Source organism: Carassius auratus, chromosome 31, assembly GCF_003368295.1.
Source record: "Carassius auratus strain Wakin chromosome 31, ASM336829v1, whole genome shotgun sequence".
Lineage (NCBI taxonomy): Eukaryota > Metazoa > Chordata > Actinopteri > Cypriniformes > Cyprinidae > Carassius > Carassius auratus.
Window position 1 is genome coordinate 190287 of NC_039273.1, and position 26881 is coordinate 217167.

The following is a 26881-nucleotide window of genomic DNA, read 5'->3' on the forward strand; positions in this document are numbered from 1 at the left end:
TCTCATTAAAATGACTTCTTCTGGATGATATATACATTGACTGGTGTCTCTAGCAGCATTTATGAGAGTTATTTCTGTTTGTTTGTATTTCTGTGGTTCTCGGGGGTTTTAATAAAAGTAACACATTTCGAAAAAAAAACCATCTTCCCATACCGGGAGTCGAACCCGGGCCGCCTGGGTGAAAACCAGGAATCCTAACCGCTAGACCATATGGGAGGAACTACATTACTTGCAGCTTGATGGCATTTTATAGTGACTGCTTGTGTGAGTGTGAGATATCATTCTATACTTTTTATTTCATCTATAATAATTGAGCAATACTTCACTACTTTATTTTCCATTCTTGGTCTATCTGAGCATTTCCGATCCTGCATCGGGGTTTGTCGCTTCGTGAGTGACGTCATCCCGCAGTGCCAGCAGTGAGTACTCATCAGTGAGGATGTAGATTCCAGTAACGTAAAACATTTAGGAGCATTTAAGGGGTTTGTAGTTATCCTTCACAATGTAAGAAATCACGAGCGTGTCATTCAGACACTGGAAGAACTCGTGCATTCGAGCAGTCATTCACGCGCGATTACAGAAATATAATAAAGTCTCTTTGTTTGACTGGGTTTGTGATCAAGGGCTGATTACTTTAAATCACAGCCGAGGAAGTTCTGTCAGTACTGTAATTGATGGATCGCAGATAATAAACCAGGACGAACGCAGTTAAAACCATCAGTTCATCTGTGAGTCACGTGTTCAGATCTAATGTCATGTTTACCTGCGGCAGAATCCATCAGGCAATGCGTGGATGGAGGCTGTGAGTCCTGATGGATATATGTACAACACTGAGATGGGTGGTGAGAAAACATCTGAACACATTCAGCTTCACATCATAGTGTGCATTAGACAATATAACCCTATAAAGTCTAAATGATTGACATAAACTCTGTTAACCTCTGTTGAACCTTCTTCACACTCGATCTCCTCATGTCTTCTGTTTCTGATTGAGAGTTTAAAGTGTTTTCAACCAGTCAAAGCTATTTTATTGTAATTGTAGAAATGTCTTGAGTTATTGTGATCAAGTAAAGGTCAGAATAAGGTCAGTAATATCTCCAGATGAACTCTTCCTGGACTGAAGCAGCTCAGCTTTACTTGATTCTCCATCAATCATGTTTTAGAGTCTCAAATCTGATCCTCAGGATCTTTTGAGGAGCTTTACTTTCACTGTTCCTCAGCGGAGGAATGATCTTCACAAGCCTCCAGAACATCTCACATCTTCTGAGGAGCCTTCATTTCTCCAGCTCTCAGTCTCTGTGTTATATGTGCGGATCATTTACATCTCAGCTCATCACTGGAGATATAGAGCACAGACTCATATTTACATCAGTTTATATCAGTATCTGCTCTACTGAGAAACATCTCACTGATCTACATCACAAACTAATAAAAAGCAGCAGCTGCGCTAAATTATATATTTTTGCTCAGTTTGAGTCTCTGAATGAAATTGAGCTGTTTATATATATATATATATAAATTTTTTGATTCACAGCTTTGAAGCAGTGAAATAATTCAGCCACTAGTGAAGTTAGTCCTTATCTAATGTCATTCGTTCAGTTAATGCTTTCTGTTCTCTTTGATTTGCAGAACCTCTCATAGAAGTTATGAATGGTATCTTGTCATCAGGAAAAGTCTGTAGCGTTGCAGTAAAAAAGTTGCTCAGAATGGATTAAGCAGAATTACTAATTATGTATCGTGTCTCTCCTAAACTAAAACTACCAGTAATATAGCACACACCTGTTAAACTCATCAGAGAAATGAAGTGTCAAATCCTCAAGAGATGGAGACTTTATTTAGATGCTACACTATAGAGGAAATTCATTCTGAAGAAATAGTCTTATTAGGTCTTACTGTAATCAGCATATTTGTGATATCTTTTCCAAAAATTGATTTCTAGGACACTTTAAACTTGATGAAGGGCAATATTTTCCTCACAGAATTAGATGTACGTCAGATTCTTACACTTTGTCAATACATTCAGTTACAATAATAAGACACTGTGTCTGTATGGTTGTTATTAGATCTTTCCATGCGGAGGAAACAGAAGCTGCATCAGAAGCGCATTTACTCGCTGTTTAATGAAGATAAGAGGATCCAGAAATCCATTCACACAGTAACATTGCACAATGTTAATGTTTTACTTTTTTAAAATACAAATATGAAATGTTTGAAAAATGCAATGATACTTTTAAATATGAAACCAAACCAGCAGTGGGTGAGTCACTGTCTTAATGAGTGAGTCACTGATTCACTGGATTCGTTCAAACTGCTGATTCATTCAATAAATGATTATAAACGGTTCACTGAATCATTGACTCACTTGATTCGTTCAGAAACACTGAATCATTCAGTGACGAAGCAATGTTGTGTGTTGCTCGGAGATGTGTGACTGTTCTGCTGTGGCTCTGCTTTGTTTCGTTTCACAAAAACGGTCAATAATGTGTCTAAAATATTAATATCAGCTACTTGTTTACTGAACTGCTGTTGTATAAAATCAATGTCACATTTGCAATCGTGCTGATAATCGGAAAAAAACATCACGGTCGTGAGATGTTGTTTAACGGTCTCGTATTATATAGAATATTTATCTTTTTGTTGTTGTTGTTGTTATTGATGTTTTAATCATGTTACATGTTAATTCTGGTTCACTTGCCCCTTCACAAAAACCACTGTCCCGCACAAGCATTAACGTCGAGCCCTGTTTCATGTCAGAATTATTATAATAAAATAAGTATTATGTTATTATAGTGTACTCTGACATAAGCACTAATCCAGAGAACACGGACTCTCGTGGTCTGCTCAGACTCGAGAGCAGCAGAGATCATTCCAACACTGCATCAGCTTCTGATGAACACATTAATGTTTAATCTCTCAGGTTATTAACCATGTCTTACTGTGTCTTCAGAAGGCTTTCAAACACATTCAGATGCTCACATTCATGTTATTTCTTGATAATATTTGTATGTTCCCGGATCCGTGACGGTCACATGACATGCAGGTAAACAAATGAAGTATGACTTTTTTTAGCAAGTGTTTTATTTAGTTACATTTCTATGCAGTTGTCCTCCACAAACCACAGTTTTACTGCACTTCATGTTGTTAATAACAAAGAATGTGATATATTTTCTTTTCCTCTGCATTTTTATATCAGTATGGTACAAGGTTATCTTATTTAAATCAATATGATAAACGAGTGTGATGATGAACATCGGTTCATTAGTTATCAAGCAGCACAGATGCTGATCTTTTCTCTGCACTTTATATAGAAATATATATATGAGATTATCAGTTGTGTCAATATTTCTCCTGATGATTAATATTGTTATTATATTATTTGATGATTAATATTATTATATAATTTTCTTTGCAGTAAATGAATAGTGATATAAGCTTGTCATGAAGCGTTTGATCACTCCGCTTCAGTTTTGATGTGTTTGACTAAAGAGAACTTTATGCATTAAAATACAAAACCCAATGTGGTGTAAATGTTGTTGTTGTTTTGGAATACGTTTTTGTGAATTTAAGAACACTATTCAGTTAGTGTTATTATTACTTTAGAGTAAATTCACAGTTCAGTATCACTGTGTGTACTTTACTATGATGAAAGACTGAAAGTGTGTTTGTTTGTGTGTGTGTGTATGTGTTTAATATAGACCAACACTTCCTGTTTCTTCCTGCAGAGTTGCCATAGCAACTCCTGAGAGCATCACTCTGGCTTCAGATGAAGCTGAACTTCAGGCCAGCGGTTTCTGTTCAACCTCATCATCCAAGAATCTGGTCAGAATCTTCTGTGATCCTCATTCCTCCAGACCTCAGCTGTGATGAGGAGCAGATCGACAGGATGAAGAGCTGATGTGAAGAAACTGACTGATAGGATACAGATGATCTCAGTCATAAATGCACAAAATACATGTGTGACTTCATGGGAGTTTTAAATTCTGCTCGGCCGCTCATTGGTCGCGAGAGTCACGTGGGAGTGAGTTTATTACATGAACGTGTACATTTAAATAGCATAAGACAAAACGTGTTTTTAGCCATTGAAAAAACAGCAGCACTTTAGGTAGTGTTTTTTTACGTGTTATTTTAATTGAGTGAATATATACAAGATGCTTGAATGATCAAACCCAGTTCAGTTTACATTGCATCTGAATGAGCTGTACAATATTTCTGCACTTGATATGAATATGTGGCTCAGTCAGTGATAAATCAGGATCATAAAATGATGCTCAGTCTGCGAGCCTGCTATTATTCAACGAGATGTTCAATCATTCAAGCATTATTCAGTAAGAAAATACACAGGAAAAATCGCAGAAGCTCTGACGTCATCGGACGGTCAACCAGCATGCGGAACGACGCGGACCTGCCATTGGCCGCTGGACGGCAGAACAGGTTTTCTCTGGGCAGATAAGGAAACTGAGCGCCGTGGGCTAGAAGGCGCGCCCTTACTCCGCCATCTTGGCTCAAGCGGTCAGAGGAGCATCCGCGGAAGCATCCGGGGAATCGCGCGCACATCGGCAGCCATTGTGGCTCCGCGTGCGGCAGCTTCATAACCTTGAGAAGGCGGAGCGTCAGAGCGCTGGACTGGAGTAGCAGCGGAGCGGGAGGAGAGACGCTGAGGCGACGGAGAGCTGCAGAAACCGTTACACGGGCAGCACTACTTTACCTCACCGCTTTAACGGGAGATCAGGGCGTGTACGGGCGCGTCTAACGGACAACGATGAGCGCAGTCGGACGGGAACCGGAGCGGCAGCGGCGTTTAGCGTGTTTCCATGTCTGAGGCGGATCGTCGGGATCTCGAGCGATTGGGCGCATCAGCGCATCATTTTATTTATAAATTTTTTTTTCGACCGCTCGAGTCACTTTGACATTTATTATATGATTCCCGGAGCGGTGCGACCTGAATCCCGGAGCGTTGATTTCCCCTGACATCATCCTCATCCTCGTCGCCTCACCGGTGTGAACGGACATCTTCGGTGCTCGTCGACGGGAATCCGGGGGTTTACTGGATTTACTGGATCCTGGTGTCGGTTCTGACATTCGCGGCGCGTTTCTGAGGAAAAGCGGATCTTTTCCCGCGGATCTGTCGGCGGGAGTAACGGTAACGTGATGGCTGACGACGACGTGCTGTTCGAGGATGTGTACGAGCTCTGCGAGGTGATCGGGAAGTGAGTGATCAATCTAATCAATCATTCCGCCGCTGATCGGGGCTTTCCTCCGGTACTCTTTGTCTCGTGTGTTGATATTTTACTGCTTCGGGTCCAGCTGACCGAGTGTGTGTGTGTGTGTGTGTGTGTGTGTGTGTGTGTGTGTGTGTGTGTGCGTGTGTGTGTGATGTGGCTTGTATTGATTGATCAGTAACTCCTCTCAGTCTCCTCTCCGTGATTTGTGGCTTCAGCTCATGTGAGCATCTTGTGCCTTTTTGTTTTGGTCAGTGATTTGTTCTAATAATTAAATTATTTTTCATTGATTCTCTAGTATGAATCTGACTGTGAGGTGAAGAATGAGCTGTAGGCCTGTGTGTGTGATTGTGTGTGTTTTATGATTGTGTGTGTGTGTGTGTGTGTGTTTTATGAGTGTGTATGTGATTGTGTGTGTGTGTGTGTGTGTGTGTTGACTGTGTGTGTGTGTTGTGTGTGTGTGTGTTGACTGTGTGTGTGTGTGTGTGTGTTGAAGTCCAGGTCGTTCGTCTTTTGTGTGTGTTTAGTGTGTGTGTGTGTGTGTGTGTGTGTGTTGACTGTGTGTGTGTGTGTTGACTGTGTGATTGTGTGTGTGTGTGTGTGTGTGTGTTGACTGTGTGTGTGTGTGTTGACTGTGTGATTGTGTGTGTGATTGTGTGTGTTTTATGAGTGTGTGTGTGTGTGAGATTGTGTGTTTAGTGTGTGTGTGATTGTGTGTTTAGTGTGTGAGTGTGTGTGTGTGTGTGTTTACTGTGTGTGTGTGTGTGTGTGTGTTGACTGTGTGTGTGTTTGTGTGTGTGTGTGTGTGTGTGTGTGTGTGTGTGTGTGTGTGTGTGTGTGTGTTGAAGTCCAGGTCGTTCGTCTGTTGTTTGATCAGATGAATGAATCTGAAGACTGAGAGAGTTCAGGTCTGTCTGTAGAAGCTCTGCTCTGTGAATGAAGTGATCAGGCTCAGTCTTCATCACTCGTCTTCATCACACTGTCTGTCGGTGTAGGGATGTAAAGCTGCTGGGAATCTGTCTCTGGGTTCACTGTGAATGTGTTTGAGGATCATTTGGACAATCTCTCAAACCACTCAGAGTTTCTTTCGTATGTTAACATAATTACTGTGAATGCCAATTATTTATTTATCATAGTTGTTTTTGTTGTGCTGACTTTATTGCTAATTTAGAAAACATTGTATTTCAGTAAAAAAAACTGAATTACAGTAATGAGATGTCAAACCTAGTGTTCATAAGTCAATTCAGTTCACGTTTATTTGTACAATGCTTCTCACGATACAAATCATTTCCAAGCAGCTTCACAGGAAATTAAAGTTTCTACATTATATTTAGGAGAAGTTTATCAGTGGTGATTATTAGAGCTGCACAATTGATTTAATTTCTAATCACGAGTATAATTATGGATGCCACAATTACATAATCGTTCAAGCTGCAATTAATCATTAAAACTTCAGTTATTCTGCGTGCTAAAGATGCACTTTTTCTTTCTATGTTGTCTTAAGTTTTTTTCCATTATTTGAATCTTGATTTTAGTATAACATTGTAATACCTTTTTATATTTTAACTTTTTTATCATTTATTGAAGAAACCAATCCGATATAAAGGCTAATATTATAGAAATGCACTAAAGGTTTTTCAGTTCGAGAGTTTTCAGCTTCTTTATTTTCATATAAAAGTACAGCATGAAGTTGCTTCAAACAATGGTATAAACAGCATTCAATGTAAATTGTGATAATCGTCATTAATAATTCGCAAATTACAGTTTCGAAGAGAATAATCGGCAATAATGATTTTTATAATAATCGTGCAGCTCTAGTGATTATGTCTAGGTGACATCCATATGGCAGGAATGTACAGTAAAAATCATTCAGATAGAAATGTATTTAATAAAACAAGGAACATTATTAACAATGATTTATGTCAAATGTAAGGATGTGACGATTCGCTCAACTCTCGATTCGATTCATGATTTTGAGATTGAAGACATCATACAGTGAATGAAAAAGTGTCATGTCATTCAGCTATTGCAGCACGCTTCTTTTTGAAATAGAATTAGAACAAAACTAACTCTAAATTTGAAAACAATCCCAAATGAAACTAGTTACACAAAATAAATCTTTTAAAGGGGGGGTGAAATGCTATTTCATGCATACTGAGTTTTTTACACTGTTAAAGAGTTGGATTCCCATGCTAAACATGGACAAAGTTAAAAAAATTAAGTTGTACGTTTGAAGGAGTATTTCTGTTCCAAAAAAACCTCTTCCGGTTTGTCACAAGTTTGGGAAAGTTTTTTTCGAGTATGGCTCTGTGTGTCGTTAGATGGAGCGGAATTTCCTTATATGGGTCCTGAGGCACTTCTGCCGGAAGAGAGCGCTCCCGTATAGCAGAGCACTGAGAGCACAACAGACTTCACTGATCAGAGCCAGAGCGTCGACAAATGTCACAAAACAAGTGTGTTTTTGGTTGCCAGGGCAAGACAACCCTGCACAGATTACCAAAAGAGAAACAGCATTAAGGGACCAGTGGATGGAGTTTATTTATACAGAGCATCAACGGAGTTGTGCAAGTGTTTGTGTTTGTTCCCTGCATTTCAAAGATGCTTGTTTTACAAACAAGGCCCAGTTTGACGACGGATTTGTGCATCGTTTATTTCTTAAGGATGATGCAATCCCAACGAAAAAGGGTCACGATCGTGTGTTGGAACCGCAGGCGGTGAGTAAAACTGCTTAAAATATCTCTGCCTCCTTGTTAGTGCGTCCCCTCTCATGCCGGAGACCCGGGTTCGAGCCCCGCTCGGAGCGAGTCGTTGCTGCTGCTGCTCTCGTTCAGTTTCAGCCTCGGGATCTGATTCTGGATCATAAATAAACGGCTGAATCTGACTGTTAGCCATGGTTTGTTTTGGATGGTTTTTTCCTCAAGGTAATGTCACAGCTTCCAAACGCTCTCAACACAAAAGCCTATACGCGCTCGTGATTCTTTAGCTCCGCCCACACGTCACGCCTCCAGCCGCTCGTGTTTTTCTGGGAAAAATCGGTACAGACTATCTTTCTCTTATGAATATAATAAAACTAAAGACTTTTTGGAGTTATGAAGGATGCAGTACTACTCTATAGGTACTCAAGATTAACAGGAGATTGAGTGAAAACGAGCATTTCACCCCCCCTTTAATATGAACAAACTAAGTCTTTGTCTGAGAGACGAGGCTCCTCTGGTCTGTGTTCAGGGTTCACTGACCTCTGGACTGGACAGTATGTTCACAGTAAATGAAGGACAATTACAACACCTTTGATTATTGATGTGAAGAGCTAGTGTTTGATCTCTCTCACACACACACACACACACACACTCTTTCTCTCTCTCACACACACACACACACACACACTGTCTCTCTCTCTCTCTCTCACACACACACACACACACACACACTGTCTCTCTCACACACACACACAAACACACTCTGTCTCTCTCTCTCTCTCACACACACACACACACACACACACTGTCTCTCTCACACACACACACACATTGTGGTCTGAGGTGTTGTTCAGTGTCTGTTCAGTGATGTGAAGTTGCTTGGACATTTTAATATTTTTAATTATGTTTGAGTGATTAACGCTGTGTGTGGAGTTTCATGGACGTCTGTGGAGCAGGTTTCTACATGTTCCTATTGAAACCTTCTGCATGCTCTTGTTCCTTAGACTTTGACCTGTAGTCTGATTGGGTTGATATCTGTATTTTCTTTTATTGGCTACAATTGTTTGAAATTCTTTTAGGTAGGTTAGGGTTAGAGTTAGTATTAGAGTTAGGGCTGTGCAAAAAATCGATTGCGAGTTTTCATGCACATCTCATCAGTAAAGACGCTCCTGTAATTAGGAGTATATCTCCAGCACGTGTGTTCAGATCAGGGTTGCCAGGTTTTCACAACAAATCCTGCCCAGTTGCTTCTCAAAACTAGTCCAATCGTGTTTCCAGGAGGTTAAAAAATTGCTTTCCGGGGTTAAAATGTAAGTTTTATGGCATAGTTGTCTTGGTAAAATTCGCATTTTAGGGGCTAAATATCACGTTATTGGTATTGGGGTCGCTTGGACCTGCGGACATGAAAAACAACCGCAGACTAAGACAGAGCGTGAAAACAGACACATAACTTCATAATCATACTTCGCATTGTGATTTGGAGATGCTCGTTGTTCTAAATAAAGTTGGTAATGAACCATTTTTTATGGCCAAACGCTTTGAAAATCCCGCTGTACTCACCGAGATTAGAAAAGCATTCATCCGTGAAATGTTGTGAACACAACAAAAGGGATTTGTTGTACTGCTCTGTTATTGTGGTGAAAATGAATTTTAGCCATTGGTTTTTCTGATCTTCATTCTTTGGCAGTGAAAATAAAACAAACTTGCCTTTACAATTAAAAACACACTGTCTCCTCGACATGATGCTCTCACACCAACCAGAGCGTCTGTGTGTGTGTGTGTGGGGGGGGGGGGGGCAGGTCAGAGGTCAGTTTCTCCTAAGACGGTAGGCGGAGATTATTATGCAAAGTGTTCCTAGTGACGTACATAGAGATGGGCAAAAGATTTGAAATCTATAACGACTCATTTCAGTGATTCAGAGTCGACTCCTTACTTTAGAAACCAATAACTTTATAAATCGTGTACTTTTTGGTTTAATTACTTTGCACATTGTTTACACTGATGGACAGCTACATCATACACTGTAATACAGGTCATTTTTAGAGACAACAAGTTTGTTATTTCCAATGTAGGCGCGCGGTGAACGCGCTCATAATGGAAGCGACGTGGTGCGCGTCCTGATGCGCTCATTTTTTCCAGCCACGTCCGCACCGCATCGAGTTAAAAACATCTCAACTTTTCAGAATGCCGCAAGCGCAAGAATATCAGACCTGAACCAGGAAGTTGGTCACCAGATCACAGGGTAACCAGTTAAACCGCATGGAGACACCGGAGAGCGCCGAGATGTTTTCCTCTGAGGTGCTCGCGCATCGCAGTTGTGCTGCCGTGGTTCACCATATCGGTTTTACAAAGGGAACAAAGGGCCATTTTATTTGTCCTGTGTTTAAAGTATTCACATACTTTTGATAACAATGGTCTCTGTTTTTGTGATAGAATGCAACTTTCTCCATTCCCAGTATGCCATTACGCGAGATGTAAACAAGCAGTGTGACGCGTCGACGCATTTCACGCACGTCTACGTATTTTTGTAGTCGACGTAATCGATGATGTCGACGCGTTGTTGCAGCACTAATAGGTTCATTACTGGAGCTCTAGTAATTATAGTAGATGACCTCTGGGTTTGACCAGTAGCTCTTCACTGCAGTCATCAGGACGGTTTTGGTTTGATGTGAACGGTTCTGGACTCCAGAGGAACTTTACTCAGGAAGACCTGCTTGATTCCTCTCCATGCCGCTCCTCAGCTCACAGGGAATGCTGGGACGTCGTGATTTCTCATGATTCTCTCAGCATCAGTCTCTCTCAGGTGTTCGAGCGTCTCGTGCGTCTCTTTGTTCCAGATGTTTTGATGTCAGACACACACTCTGGTCCTCCAGATCTCCCCTCTGAAGAGATTCTAGCGTCTTAATCGAGCAGTCGTCTGAAGTGTCCTTGTCTGTGTTGACGTCTGTTCAGGCTTTCAGCAGCTGCTTGGTGTGATTCTTTCCTACAGGATTTCATTAGATGACATCAGATTAGAAATAAGATCAGATGTTCATGCGGGTGGATCATCAGCCGCTCGAGAAGGTCGTGGGTTAACACATGATCGACCCGGGTGACTGCTTCAGCAAACTGTGGTTCATCTCAGAAGTGTGCCGTTAATATAATTCACTTCCCTTTTCAGGAAAGAAAGCAGAAGAGAGGGAAAGTGTTGAGTTCAGTAGTGGTCTAGATGAATTCCTAGATGTCTAGATTAGATTAGTTGTTAAAGTTGACGTCTGATCTGCTGAATAACGGCACACTGTCATCTGCACCAACAGCTGCGTAACACTGTACTGTAATGTTTCTTCAGTCTGGTACTGTTGTAGTGATGGTGTACTGGACATCAGGCTCAGCAGACCTGAGAGAAAGTGTGTGTGTGTGTGTGTGTGTAAGAGTGTGTGTGTGTGTGTGTGTTTCTGTTTGTGTGTTTATGTGAGTGTGTGTGTGTGTGTGTTTCTGTTTGTGTGTTTATGTGTGTGTGTGTGTGTGTGTGTGTTTTTATAGGCGTGTCTCTTCTTTCATTTACAGGCATGTGGTTATGGTTTCCCCAGAATAACCCTGTGTGTGTGTGTGTGTGTGTGAGATATATATATGTATTTTAGTCCGCTATGATTTCCGCTGTGTGGAAAGTGTGGATGGAATCTTGATATCCAGTCATAAAAATGGATTTTACAGCATAACACAGAATGTAATGGAATATGGCAGTAAAATATAGCGACATGGACTAGTGTCTGAGAATATTACAACACAACTGAAACAGTGAAACACACTCGTCTGTGACCCAGAGCTGCTCTGAGAGAACACTATCCTCAGATAGACACAGAATCCTGTCAAAATAAAAGTTCAGCTTAACCTGAAGAAATCATGATGGAATTATATTACTCTTGTAGAGTAGGAGTGAGAGTGAATTTAGATGTTACAGAAGATGTTCCTTTGAACTTTCTATTCCTCTGTCAATCCTGAAAAATAGAATTATATCACAGTTTCCACAGAAATATTGTGCAGCACAACTGTGTTCAACATTGAGGCCATCCTTAAAAATATTCTTGTTTGCCGTAACCCGACTGACCCTGTTTTAGGACCTTTTTTGCTTTTTTTGCTTTTAGTCCAACCGACTTACCAGTTGTACATTTGCGTTAAGAACGACCAATTTTTCTTTTTTTTTACTCCTCAAACGACTAATACAAAAGCAATAAAATAATATTAATTATATTTTAGTAAATATTGTTAACATATAAATTGGGTTCGGGCACCATAATACATCTAAAAACATTAATTAAAACAAGTCTAATAATAATAATAAATGTTTCTTGAGCAGTAAATCATCATATTATTCTGATTTCTGAAGATCATGTGACACTGAAGACTGGAGGAATGATGCTGGAAATACAGCGGAGCATCACAGAAATACATTACACTTTAACAGAGAATCACTTATAAAACAGCTGTTTGAAATTGTAATAATATTTCACATTTTTATTCAAATAAATGTAGCTTGGGTGATCATAAGAGACTTCATTAAAACATTAAAATATCTTCCTAACAGTAGTGTACTAGTGCTGCTAGACTAGAAGGATTGATGTAAAGGTGATCTGTAACAGTGCTGAGCGCTGAATCCTGCATTTTATTCTTCAGCGTGGTGATTAAACCTGCTGCTGACGGGTGTGTGTGTGTGTGTGTGTGTGTGTGTGTGTGTGTGTGTGTGTGTGTGTGTGTTTCAGGGGTCCGTTCAGTGTGGTGCGAAGATGCATCAACAGAGACACTGGACAACAGTTCGCTGTGAAGATTGTAGATGTGGCCAGCTTCACCTCCAGCCCTGGACTCAGTACAGAGGGTAAGCACACACACACACACACACACACACACACACACACACTGCACCTGAGTCTGGTGTGTGTAACTCTGGAGGCTGATGGATCAGGTTCAGCGTGTGACTGATGGGAATCCGTGGAGTCTCTGTGGATTCCTGGCCATGGATGCCCGTGTCATGCCAAAAGGATTGTGGGTACCGTGTGTGTTCGAGGGTTTGTGTGTGTGGCGCTGCCGGAGCGCTGAGCTTTGGCTTCATCGTGAGCCATCTGTGAGCAAACAGACAGACACACATCAGACAAGGACGAGTGTTTTACCACTGAGAATATTCCTAAAAATACAAACCAACGTCCACTTCCTGCGGCTGGATCCCTCAGTCACTGAACGCGAAGATAAATGTCTCTCACATATGTGACTAAATCTGTCTAACTTCACCACTGGATAATAAAGTCTCAGATTTCCTGGCCAGTGTGTGAAGAGGAGGTTAGCGTCTCTGGTTTAGCACGAGCTCCACGGCTCCCTCTGCTGGAGGCTGGGTGATCTTCATCTGTCAGGTGATGAATCTGTTACTCATCTTCTGTCTGTTCCTCCTCAGATCTGAAGCGGGAGGCGAGTATCTGTCACATGCTCAAACATCCTCACATCGTGGAGCTGCTGGAGACCTACAGCTCGGACGGGATGCTCTACATGGTCTTTGAGTTGTAAGTGTGTGTGAGATCTTACAGAGAAAACATGAGCCATTTCATAGAACCGTTCAATCAGATTCAAGTGTAATGAAGAAATAGTTTATGAAGTGATCATGTGCTAATGCCTGTTTTTGTACAGTCCAGTGAATAAAACTCTGTTTCTAAAAGATCATAATTCAAATCAGATATCAGTGTAAAACAGATTCACACAATAATCACACGTGCGTTAGAAAACATTCTATATTCATCTGTGTGTCAACTAACCACTCCAGCTTTTCTGACAAACATCCTCAACTTTTTAAACAATGTTTCTTCATCATGCGTGTGTGTGTGTGTGTGTCTGTGTCTCTGTGTGTGTCTCTGTGTGTGTGTGTGTGTGTGTGTGTGCATCTGTGTGTGTGTGTGTGTGTGTGTGCATCTGTGTGTGTGCAACTGTGTGTGTGTGTGTGTGTGTGTGCGTCTGTGTTTGTGCAACTGTGTGTACGTCTGTGTGTGTGTCTGTGTGTGTGTCTCTGTCTGTGTGTGCGTGTGTGCGTGTGTGTGTGCGTCTCTGTGTGTGTGTGTCTGCGTGTGTGTGCAGCATGGATGGAGCTGATCTGTGCTTCGAGATCGTGAAGAGGGCTGATGCTGGCTTTGTCTACAGCGAGGCGGTGGCCAGGTGAGAATCACTTCCTGTTCACGTCACACACACACAGCAATTCTCACACACACACACAAACACACACACACACACACTCTCTCACACACACACACACACACACACTCTCACACACACACACACACACACACACACACACACTCTCACACACACACACACACACACACACACACACACACACACACACACACACACTCTCTCACACTCTCACACACACACTCTCACACACACACACACACACACACACACACACACACACACTCTCTCACACACACACACACACACACACACACACACACACTCTCACACACACACACTCTCACACACACACACACGCACACACTCACACACACACACACACACACACACTCTCACACACACTCTCACACACTCACACTTGCGCTGCTGAAGGTGTGTGCTCAGGCTGTGTGTGTGTGTGTGTGTGTGTTCTCAGTCACTACATGAGACAGATACTGGAAGCTCTGCGCTACTGCCACGATAACAACGTGATCCACCGAGACGTGAAGGTGAGGCTCGTCTGCTCGATTACTCTGACCCTAACTCACTCTTGAGAACACTGAAGCTCTTCCTGGGCTCTTGAGTAGAGGGAGGATTTCTTTAGAAATGTCTCTGTGACCTTTGAGTTAGATTTTTATTTGTGGTTGTACTTTTCTCTCCTTCAGCAGGTTACGCTCCATCAGTGCACTTCACTCTACATTACTGTTCTGACTCATAACCACATTTAACACTTCAGTTTTGTGTTCTATGTTCTTAATAAACCTTGAATTGATCTTGGCAAAACATGTGTCCTTTATTTGAGCCAGTTATCAATACCAGTGTCAAGAGAGAACCAAACCGTCAACACTAAATAATGCTTTATTCCCCGGTTTAATATATTTAAAAAGACATTTGCTTTTATTTGTTTGGCAGACACGTTCACTCATGCGTTCACTGGTTACACTTTACTGTACAGTCTGAGCTACATCAATCTAGAAACAGTGGAAAAGTCAGATCTTCAACAGCTCCTGGTCACAGAAGAACATCTAATGTGACGTCCATCTGTGAGTAAAGGTGGAGTATTGTCAGCTGGACACTGAACGACATCACAGACTCAGCGGCTGCGCTCTTTACAGAGGAACGTGCTGTGAGATCAATCTATCGCTGGCCAGTGTTTGACACACCACTTCCTTTTGCACAGCTCTGTTTTATATTTAGGGGGAAGTCGTGGCCTAATGGTTAGAGGGTTGGACTCCCAATCGAAGGGTTGTGGGTTCTAGTCACGGGCCGGATGGAATTGTGGGTGGGGGGAGTGCATGTACAGTTCTCTCTCCTCCTTCAATACCACGACTGAGGTGTCCTTGAGCAAGGCATCGAACCCCCAACTGCTCCCCGGGCGCCGCAGCATAAATGATGAACACTGCTCCGGGTGTGTGCTCACAGTGTGTGTGTGTGTGTGTGTGCATTTCGGATGGGTTAAATGCAGAGCACAAATTCTGAGTATGGGTCACAATACTTGGCTGAATGTCACTTCACTTCACTTCACTTCACATATAAAGCGACTGTAAAATGATGACAGGAGTCAGAGGAGGTGCAGTATCTCTCTTCCTCCAGCAGGAGACATCCTTCATCCACTCAGGCTTCATCTGTTGAACTTTAATGAGATTTCAGTGACACTTGTGTCTGTCCGATCTCGAGTCTCAGAGCAGATGTGTGTTAATCCAGCTGTACATCTCTCGAATTCTGTCCGAAGTGATGTCTCAAGAACTTTCCTGTGCAGAGTTTGAGCTAGTCATTGTTTCACACCAGTGAGTCATTTCCCATTCGAGTGTGTGTGTGTGTGTGTGTGTGTGTGTGTGAAACCGTTTGGTCTCACGGTGCTGCTCGATCAGTTTGACAGGACTCTCCGTCAGCGCTGAAGCCGGGTTTAGAGCGGATCAGTCCCAGATTGCCCCTGGACGTGGTCAGCACCGCAGCGGTGGAGGCGTGGGACACAGACGTCCTCCTGAACTCTGTGGTGGAGCTGTTGGTCATCACGGGCTCCTGGTGCAGGTGTAGGAACTGTGATAAAGCCTGAGCGGTGGCCTTGCGCACCGAGCCCGAGAGCATGAAGTACATGACGGGGTCCAGGCAGCTGTTGAGGGCCGAGAACAGAAGCATGACCTCGTTGGTGAGATCCATGATCCGCTGCGTCTCACAGCTGACGTCACGGAGCTGAGACCAAACATAGAAGCCCCTGAAGGAGTGATACGGCACGAAGCAGATGGTGAAGAGGAGCAGCACCACGAAGGACTTCTTAGCGGTGCGAGCGTAGCGTGTGGCGTTGGGCAGGTCCGGTTTGTCCCGTGAGGCGTGCAGCAGTCTGCGTGCGATCCGTCCGTATGACACCAACAGCACCACGAACACCAGCCAGAACACCGCCACCAGGAACAGATTGAAGTAGGCTTTGCCTGTAGCGTGCTTTCTCTGCTTGTACTGGAAACACTTCCCCGTCTCCTCGTTTCTCTCCACCAGCGCGATCATAGGCACCACCATCACCAGAGAGCCGCTCCACAGCAGAACACAGGTCACCAGACTCCAGCGACTGCCCCGGAGCCAGCGCTGACCACAGCCCCTCTGAGAGCCCTTCACACCGATGATCTTCAGATAGCGGTCCAGACTGATCAGACCCATCAGGGTGATGCTGACGTACATGTTCATGTAGAACAGGTTACCCACCGCCTTACACATGTGCGGCCCCAGAGACCACACGTTCCCCTGAGCGTGGTACAGCACACGGAAGGGAAGACACGCCAGCAGCACCAGGTCCGCCAGCGCCATGTTGATCAGGAACACACGCACAGAGTTTCTGCGCGAGTGCAGGAAGAGGAAGACCCACAGCGCCAGCAGGTTTCCTGCCAGACCGAACAGAAAGATGAGCGAGTAGAGCACGGCCAGCGGGAGGCGCAGGGTCTCCTCCTCCAGAGGACACGAGCGGTTGGTGGAGCTGTGGTTGGTGAAGGTGATGCTGCTCATTGTGATCTTCTTGTTAGGGATCAAGGGGAAGATCACGGAGGCTTCAGCTCTGAGGAGAGAAACAGGTTTTAATGTACTGTGCTGAACAGAGGAGGAAAGATCGGTCTCAGCTCAAAGAAATGAAACGAGAGAACAGTGTAAATCATGGTCAGACCTCGTCCAGCAGCTGCTCTCGGGGAAATCATTTTCCATTCCTTCTTTCCAGATCATTTTAGCTTTGTTAAATTATTTCAAGAAAGCTGGAATTGCTTCACAGCTCTTTTCTGGATGAGTGTGTGTTTGAATAAAAGAGAAGCATTGGCTCTTCTGTGTGCTTTAGATCTGATGTCTCGTTCTTTCTCATCTCATACCCTTCACTTTATAGAAAACTATAGTCATCTTTCATGCACATACGCTGCACATTGCATATATATATATTTGTGTGTATGTGTGTGTGTGTGTGTGTTTGTGTTTATATATATATGTGTGTGTATATGTGTGTGTTTGTGTCTATATATATATATATGTGTGTGTGTGTGTGTTTGTGTTTATATATATGTGTGTGTATATGTGTGTGTTTGTGTCTATATATATATGTGTGTGTATATGTGTGTGTTTGTGTCTATATATATATGTGTGTGTGTGTGTGTGTGTGTATTTTGCACCGTGAAATGGAGGTGAATCTAGTTTACAGCTGGAGATGTTCACTCTTCACTCTTTGTGACTGCAGTGTTTTACATCATTACCCTTCGCTTCACTTTTACTTTGCTCTTCTGCTCTACTGGGGTTTTTTCATAAACCACTTCTGCTTATATTATTTCCATTTGAAGTTGCTCTGAACGAAGCCGTTTGCTAAATGAACAAATGAAAAGGAAGAAATTGCTTTCACATTTTATTGTTTCTTTTTTTCACTTTTCATTTTTTTTCACATTTATTTAATTTAGATAATTATTAGATTTTTTTGTTGTAAATAGTAAAATTAAAAATGTTTATTTAAAGTTTGATTAATCATAATTGTGCGTGTCTGACGACTGCCGATCTTCATCGATGCATGCTAGAAGTGATTCATTTTTACATTTAGCATATTTGGAGTTGTTCAGAGTTTTTTCTTAAGGTTAAATCCGTTTATCTGAATGTGATCCTCTGCTCACTGTAGACGACTGACCGACATGTTTTCAGACGCTAGTATGAAGTATAATCATGCACACACATGTCTGTCTTCTCTCTGTTTTCCAGATCTTTCTGTCATCACTAAACGTTGTCTGTAGAGTGACTCGCACACACTCTTTAATCTCAGACACAGATGCATGAGCTGTACTCACAGTTTTGCAGGTTAATTCCTTCAGTGTCTCAAACCGCTGCACATTCATCCGTTCAGAGGGAACACACAGGGTTTGGTTTCGGTCAGATCCTCTTTTGATTCCTCCTCAAGCGTCTGATGTTTCTGCTTCCCTTCGAAGCGTCTGTCCTGCTCTCGCTGCATCAGCTCGCGCGCTCTTCCTCTCTCTCTCTCTCACTGTGTGTGTGTGTGTGTGTGTGACTCTTGAGCACACAGAGATGTTGATGTGTTCAGTGTGTCATCACACGGGCCTCCACACACACGTTTAGCGGCGTCATGTTCACTCTGTTGAACTGCTGTTTTAACATGAGTCTTAGAAAGGGTTTGTTCCATGTTTCCTCTCGTTCTCACACAATCTCATGTAGTGAAGCAGACTGAGAATATCTGTGGCTTCACCTGTGTGTGTGTGTGTGTGTGTTCAGCCTCACTGTGTCCTGCTGGCCTCTAAGGAGAACTCTGCTCCGGTCAAACTGGGCGGCTTCGGTGTGGCCATACAGCTGGGCGAGTCAGGGCTGGTGGCTGGAGGTACGTGTGTGTTCACAGCAGATCATGTTTACAGGAAGTGCAGCTCTTTGCTCTGATTTGTTCTGAACCCTCTGTGTGTGTGTGTGTGTGTGTGTGTGTGTGTGTGTGTGTGTGTGTAGGTCGGGTAGGGACCCCTCACTTCATGGCTCCTGAGGTGGTCAAGCGAGAGCCGTACGGGAAGCCGGTGGACGTTTGGGGTTGTGGGGTCATTCTCTTCATCCTGTTGAGCGGCTGTTTGCCTTTCTACGGCACCAAGGAGCGTCTGTTTGAAGCCATCGTGAAAGGAAAGTACAAGGTACTGTGTGATCGAGAGAAGCACGTCACTTGTTCAGACACTGAGCACACGTCAGGTGCAGCGCTTTCATGACAAACCTTCCTCCTGTGTTTGAGAAACCTGCTCCGAATCACAGATAACCTCTGAACAAACACCGCACTGGATGTGTATGTGGAGAGGGTTAGAACATCTAGGATTGACAGAATAGACCAGGCTCTTTTATTTTATTCACTACAGAGACGATATTAAATATTATGAGTCTCCCTGTGTAGTGCACTTGATGCCTGCAGACAGAGACGTTCTTCTCCGTGATTTTGATGCACTGCAAAAAAATGCTTTTTTTTACATTTCTACTAAAAGTATCGAAACATTTTTAAATCCAGATAAATTTACTTGAGATGCAAAATAGCAGAGATATTAAGTCTTGTTTTCTACAACAACAAAAAAAGTGTCAAAATTAAGTGCTTTTAAAAAAGAATTTTTTATTAAGAATAAATATCTACCAGTGTGGCATGAAAAAAAAATTTTTCCTTTTGAATTAAGATTATTTTTCTTAACCCACCAGATATTATTTGTTTTAAGCTAAAACTAGAAAATTTTTTATCAATTTATTTATTTATTTGGAAGCAAGACTAGTGTGTGGTTGTGTACGCTGCTTGGACTAGTGTACAACTGCAGGACGAATAACTTTTAAAGTCATTTTGATCAAATTTGACTGAGAAAAATTACACTGATCCAAATTTACTTTAAATTAGTTAAACCTTGTCTTAACATTTTTATTCACCTGACCCTTAATATCTGAAGTTATGTTGCTTCTCCAGTAAATGTATCTTCATTGTACTAGAAAACAAGACAGAAATATTGAGGAAGAACATCCTTTTTTTTATCCTTAAATCAATTCACTTAATTCAAAATGACAGAAGATGAGAAATCTTGTTTCTGAGAAATTGAGAGTTTATGATTAAAACAACAAAACACATCTGCCAATGGGTCAGAAAAATAAACATTGTTTTTAAACTATATCTATATCTATATATGTGTAAGTGTATTTCTCTGACCCCACTGGCAGACCTTCGTTCTGGTCTCGTGCTGTGTTAGTGTTGATGTATTAGTCCTGGAGGTGTTCAGCGTGTGTGTGTGTGTGTGTGTGTGTGTGTGTGTCAGATGAACCCTCGGCAGTGGAGTCAGATCTCGGAGAGCGCTAAAGACCTGGTGCGACGCATGCTGATGCTGGACCCGGCCGAGAGAATCACCGTCTACGAGTCGCTCAACCATCCCTGGCTCAAGGTCATCGCTCACTTCCTGTCTGTGTCATAAGAGCCTGCTATCAGCTTGAGTTTGTCTCATGTTTGTGTGTCGTACAGGAGAGAGATCGCTACTCGTACAAGATCCACCTGCCCGAGACGGTGGAGCAGCTGAGGAAGTTCAACGCTCGGAGGAAACTGAAGGTATTTACTGTAATCCTGCAGTAATTCCTCATATCACCCAACACCAGACCACACCAGCCCAGCGGGTTTCATTTCCACAGAGGAGAAAATTCCCCAGTGTTCCCCAAACACACAGCACATTTAATAGACCATAAACTAATGTTGAAGATCTCCATATACTCCACATCTGTGAGTCTGTTAATACGACTGATATTAAAGATATTAGATTTCACCATTGTGATGTATACCATGACTTGATTATCTTAAAATGAAATCAGACCACTTAAACCAAAACCAAAAATAAAACAGGAAATGGTCTTATTTTCAATAAAACACCAGTGGTTATATATGCATTCTTTATAACAATTTGCATACAGCATTCTTCATTCTATCAAGCAGACATATTTACTTATAGAAAGTTGAAATGAAAGAAGCTTCCTTATTAAAGTGTTTATCTCTTTCCAGTGTGTTGTTAGATTAACGTGAATGAATGCAGGATATTCGGCTGCTGTCACTTTAAGATCCAGTACACTGTCACACATCAGATATTATTAAAACTGTTTACAGAAAGTTATGCTTTTTATGTAGGGATCATCTTGTTGATGAAACTGAAGACAATAAACCCTTGTGCTCACAAACATTTAACTTTTCAATTTCAGTGAAACACCACATGGTTTCAGTCTAGTCTTTTCAGTCTTTTCACTCAGTCTCCGTGTATAACATGGGTTTTCTAAAGCATTGAATGTCAGTGAAGTGATATAAACCCCTTCTCCAGTTCTGAGAGTAAAGTAGTCGTAGGCCACATGAAAGCAGGGGATGTTTGCTCTAATACTTCAGAGATGTCGTCAGGTGCGTGACTGTCGGAGGAACAGAGGCGAGAGCAGCTTTGATGAGCTTGTGTAAAGGTGAAGACGTGCGGTTTGATGATCTAATATGTTTGTGACATCTCTGGAGTGCAAATGTCAAACGTCTGCGGCTCATCAGGATGAGTTCATCAAAATGCCCTGTTTGAATCTGACACTGTAATGAATGAGTGTGTGTGTGTGTGTGTGTGATTCACAGGGCGCCGTCCTCGCTGCCGTCTCCAGTCACAAGTTCAACTCGTTCTACGGAGACCCTCCTGAAGACCTCCACGACTTCTCAGAGGACCCCACGTCTTCAGGTGCGTCCCCCGAACCTCGTCCAGTCATCTCTGGATCTCAGCTGGTTTATCAGTCACTCTGAGAGTCTGGTGAAGTCTGAAGCCCTCGCCGTGACCTCGGCTGAGAAAACCCTTCACATTCAGATGCGCTTGTCTTTCAGGAGTTGCCTCGATCCGTTAAAGGATTATTAGTCAAGGAAATAAATGTGAGCGTGGAACTTTTCCAAGTTAAAACATGGCTCTGTCACAGGAGAGAAAGAACATGTTTAACACAATCTATATCAGCACAGAAGCAGCATCAGTATCTCAGACGTATATTTGTAGAAATACACAACAATACACTGTATGAGTCACAAGTATACATTTCTCTTTTATGACAAAAAATCCTTAAGATATTAAGTAAAGATCATGCTCCATGAAGATATTTAGTAAATTTCCTACTGTAAATATATCAAAACTTAATGTTTGATTAGTAATATGCATCGCTTAGAACTTCATCTGAACAACTTTAAAGATGATTTTCTCAATATCTTTATTAACTTTATTAGCCACAATAATCTTCATATTGCCTTTCTTTAAACACATTATAGAATCAGTTCAATCTTTATATATGTATATATGTGTATATATATACAGTACAGACCAAAAGTTTGGGAACATTACTATTTTTAATGTTTTTGAAAGAAGTTTCTTCTGCTCATCAAGCCTGCATTTATTTGATCAGAAATGCAGAAAAAAACTGAAATATTGTAATATATTATTACAATTTAAAATAATTGTTTTTAAATGTATTATACTTTAAATGATCATTTATTTCTGTGATGCAAAGCTGCAGTTTTAGGATCATTATCACATGATCCTTTAGAAATCATTCTAATATGACGATTCATGATCAAAGTTGGAAACAGTTCTGCTGATTAATATTTTTTCAGGAGATAATCAATTTTTTAGGATACTTTGATCAATAAAAAGTAAAAAGAAAGAAGCTATGTTTTTAAAATATAAATATTTTGTAATAACAATTTGGGGTCAGTAATTTATTTTTCTTTCTTCTTTTTAAATAAAACCAATACTTTTATTCAGCAAGGATGTGTTAAATTGATAAAAAGTGATAGTAACGAAAATATATTATTAGAATTTTTTATTATTTTGAATAAATGCAGTTTTTTTTAACCTTTTATTGATCAAATATATGAGACAGCAGAACTGTTTCCAACACTCATAATTAATCAGAATATCAGAATGATTTCTAAAGGATCATGTGATCGACTGATGTTACATGTGACACTGAAGAATGGAGGAATGATGCTGAAAATTCAGCGCTGCATCACAGGAATAAATTATTTTTTTATGTATATTCAAATAGAAAACTATTATTTTAAATTGTAATAATATTTCACAATATTACCTTTTTTTCTGTATTTCTGATCAAATAAATGCAGGCTTGAAGAGCAGAAGAAACTTCTTTCAAAAACATTAAAAATATTAATGTTTCCAAACTTTTGGTCTGTACTGTATGTGTGTATATATATATATATATATATATATATATATATATATATATATATATATATATATATATATATATAATAAAAAGAGAAAAGATGGAGTAGAAAAAGATCAGAAGCTAATGTTTGCTGTTTTATTTTTTAATAATATAATGAAATTAGAGCGTGCTAGAGTTAGAGGGACACTTAAAGATGGAAGAGATGTGTTTTAGCTGATTCTTGAAGAAGCTACACTTGTTTTGTGGTTATTTTGAGATGATATGTGTTTGTTCTGTAAAAGCAGTCTGTGTTTTATTTCTAAAGGTCTTAAAAGTCTTACATCTGATTTTAAAATCCTGTAGAAGCCTCTTCTGTGTTCGGGGTGTCTTCCGTCGCTGCAGACCTGATGTGTAGGAAGTAGAAAGTTCTTACAGATGTGTTTTGGTTCTGCTAATGTGAAGATTATTTTTGCGGCCCCATCAGCAGGTCCGATGGAGAGGAAGTCTCTGGACTTGAATTGAGAAACAGCTGACACTTCTCTGTCGCGAAATTGAACTCTCACTTCCTGTAACTGTGCAGTGCCTACTCTGCAGCAGTCGAGAAGCACCGAACAGAACGACAAACTGTGTTAAAAAACCACACTGACACATTGCTCTGAACACTGCTTCAGAATAGCAGCGAGTAAAACTCCGAATAATTTACTCCGAATAATAACTCTCTCTATGATGGTGAATTGAGTTTAATGCAGGACTGTGTGGTGAGAGGTTTACAGATGCAGTCAGGTGTAGTGTGCGAACCCTAGTGTCTTCTGGCTCTGTGTGTGTGTCTCTTCTTAATAATCTCACCGTCTTGTTGTTTCTAACGCTGCCTGTACTGTAGGATTGCTTGCTGCAGAAAGTAGGTATCCCACGTAGAGTTTGCTTGTCATCCGAACAACATCTTCATCTTCTGTTGTCTTGCATGTTCCCCACACATCTGTCCATCAAGTGCTGCTTCGTTTTCCACTGAAACCAGACGACACGCGACTTAAACAATCAGAAACCACCATTCCTCTCATTTCCTGTGCTGGTGTGTGATGTCTGTCACGTCTCTGTGAGGTTCATCTCCATCTGTGGAGCTTCAGGAGCTTCCATCATGCACCGATGTCACTGATGGGTGTGTGTGTGTGTGTGTGTTTAGGGGCCGTGTCTCAGGTTCTGGACAGTCTGGAGGAGATCCACGCACTGACCGACTGCAGTGAGAAAGATCTGGACTTCCTGCACAGCGTCTTCCAGGACCAACATCTGCACACACTGCTGGATGTGAGTAAACACACACACACACACTCACACACACACACACACACACACAATCTCTTACATGCACTCTCACACACACACTCTCTCTCTCACTCACTCACACACACACACACACACACAAACACACACACACACACACACTCACTCTCACACTCTCTCTCACACACACACACACACACACACACACACACACACTCTCTCTCTCACTCACTCACACACACACACAAACACAGACAGACAGACACACACTCACTCACTCACTCACACACACACAAACACACACACACACACACACACTCACTCTCACACTCTCTCACAAACACACACACACACACACACACACACACTCACTCTCACACTCTCTCACAAACACACACACACACACACACACACAAATATATATATACACACACACACACACACTTACACACACACACATGTTTGTTTTTGTGTAAAGTGTGTTCATCCCATAGGTGTAATGGTTTTTATTCTGTAGAAACTGTATATTCTATGGCCCTTCACCAACCCTACACCTAACCCTAACCCTCACAGGAAACTTTGTGCATTTTTACTTTCTCAAAAAAACTCATTCTGTATGATTTATAAGTGTTTTGAAAAATGGGGACATGGGTTATGTGCTCATAAGTCACCCTCTCCTTGTAATACCTGTGTCATACCCATGTCATTATACAGAGTTGTGTCCTGATATGATACACACACACACACACTCTCTCTCTCTCTCTCACACACACACACACAAACGCGTGTTCATGCCGAGATCAGCACCAAGCTGAACTTTAGCAGCAGTGGATCTGTCGGCGCTGCGGTCACACTCAGCACGCAAACACAGCACAGAAACACCGATGCAGATCATCGCTGTCAGTCTGTGAACATGCAGGGTTTTTACAGAAGGTGTGACATCATCATGAGGAAGATGAGGATGATGAAGATGGTTGGGAAATAAAGCCGAGTCGTCAGGAGTTCTGAAGACGACACATTTGACTGGCGTCTAGACAGTGGCCAGACAGTGTGTCACTACAGGACTAATACACACCTCCATCTCTGTCTGTCAAACCTACTCTCATTCAACAGACTGATGCCTGAGCAGCTCAGAACAGTGTGTGGATGTTGTTCTGTCACTTCCTGTCAGCCAGTGTTTAAAGCTTTAACAGATTTAAATAAAATGTCACATCTCTGTCATTAAAGTCAAACACACAGGAAGTGACTGCTTTAGTTTGCAGACCACAGGAACAGAAATCTGCAACAGAAACAGAGTCGAGCTCCACAGGAACAAATCAAACATCAGTGTGTGTCTCGGTCCTTCAGGGACAGCACACGCTGACCACTCAGCTGTGTGTGTGTGTGTGTGTGTGTGTTAGAGTGTGTGTGTGTGCGTGTGTTTGTGTGTGTGTTCATACAAAAGCCTATAAAGTCAGGCACATGATGTTTTCTTCTACAAATTAAGGCAGGCCTAAAAAGCTCTTAAATCAGAGTCTAAAGTTAAGGCACACGCTGCAAAACACGAATCTCTTCCTCAGTATTTCTGTGTTGTTTTCCAGTGCCAATAAATAAATATCTTTAAATCGCAATACATTTACTGGAGATGCAAATTGAAAATATGAAGTCTTGTTTTATGAGAAAGTTATCAAAATAAAGTGAGAAATATTGTTTTACCTTTTTGAATTTAATTAGCTGATGTTTGTTTTTGTTTTGATGATAAACTTCTATTTTATTTTTTACATTTTGAATCATTTAACTCATCACTTACGTCAAATAAATGTGTCTTGATTTAAGAATCTTTAGACATTTGCAGTGGAAAACAAGACCCAAATACCAAGGAAGGAGGATTCACTGCACGACTGAGTGTGTGTGTGTGTGTGTGTGCGCTCATGCATGTTTAAACAAGTAACACCGTTCAGCAACACAAGCTGTGGGAAAGTGTTGTATGATTGAGCTCCTGTAGTTGATTCTGTGAGAGAGATTGCCTGATAGAGATTTCTAGATCACGAGATGTGACTGATGACCTGAAGTGTGTGTGTTTCAGCTGTACGATAAGATTAACACCCGCTCGTCGCCCCAGATCAGGAATCCACCCAGCGATGCCGTCCAGAGAGCCAAAGAGGTGTGTTTCCCACCCCACACACACTCCTCGAACCTCTCAGAGATCATCTGAACGTTCACACTCACAACAGTACAGCACTGATCCACGTTTCACACACAAGGAACGGATATGAGCGTTCATCACATCACCTCAGCTCTGGTTTACATGTATTCATATGTGTATAGTGTCGGTGATAAACAGTGTTTCTCGGC

General features: G+C 41.6%; 2 protein-coding genes and 1 non-coding gene across 8 annotated transcripts in view; 1 reads left to right on the forward strand and 2 right to left on the reverse strand.

The window, feature by feature from the left end:
- Positions 1-144: 144 nt before the first annotated feature.
- trnae-uuc (transfer RNA glutamic acid (anticodon UUC)) lies at positions 145-216 on the reverse strand. The gene has a single exon. It is a non-coding gene; the product is annotated as a tRNA-Glu (tRNA).
- Positions 217-4487: 4271 nt separating this feature from the next.
- LOC113050114 (peripheral plasma membrane protein CASK-like) overlaps positions 4488-26881 on the forward strand; it is a 35214-nt gene continuing 12820 nt past the window's right edge. The window contains exons 1-13 of one of the 6 annotated variants that reach the window (XM_026212799.1): positions 4488-5207; positions 12655-12767; positions 13338-13443; positions 14009-14086; positions 14541-14613; positions 18839-18941; positions 19061-19236; positions 20380-20502; positions 20580-20663; positions 21705-21804; positions 24150-24167; positions 24450-24571; positions 26613-26690. In XM_026212799.1, coding sequence (XP_026068584.1) covers positions 5149-5207; positions 12655-12767; positions 13338-13443; positions 14009-14086; positions 14541-14613; positions 18839-18941; positions 19061-19236; positions 20380-20502; positions 20580-20663; positions 21705-21804; positions 24150-24167; positions 24450-24571; positions 26613-26690 — 1233 coding nt within the window. In that variant the 5' untranslated portion in view covers positions 4488-5148. The remainder of the gene's footprint in view (positions 5208-12654; positions 12768-13337; positions 13444-14008; positions 14087-14540; positions 14614-18838; positions 18942-19060; positions 19237-20379; positions 20503-20579; positions 20664-21704; positions 21805-24149; positions 24168-24449; positions 24572-26612; positions 26691-26881) is intronic. The other 5 variants (XM_026212803.1, XM_026212798.1, XM_026212801.1 and 2 more) reach the window with 5 other exon arrangements.
- LOC113050116 (probable G-protein coupled receptor 34) lies at positions 15641-18828 on the reverse strand. The gene is made up of 2 exons (XM_026212807.1): positions 18400-18828; positions 15641-17147 (listed from the first exon to the last, which is right to left on the reverse strand). Exon 2 carries the CDS (start codon positions 17096-17098, stop codon positions 15956-15958), a length of 1143 nt encoding a protein of 380 aa, XP_026068592.1. The 5' UTR covers positions 17099-17147; positions 18400-18828; the 3' UTR covers positions 15641-15955.

Coding starts and splice junctions, on each gene's coding strand:
- LOC113050116 (XM_026212807.1), bottom strand. CDS start 17,098: ATGAGCAGCATCACCTTCACCAACCACAGCTCCACCAACCGCTCGTGT.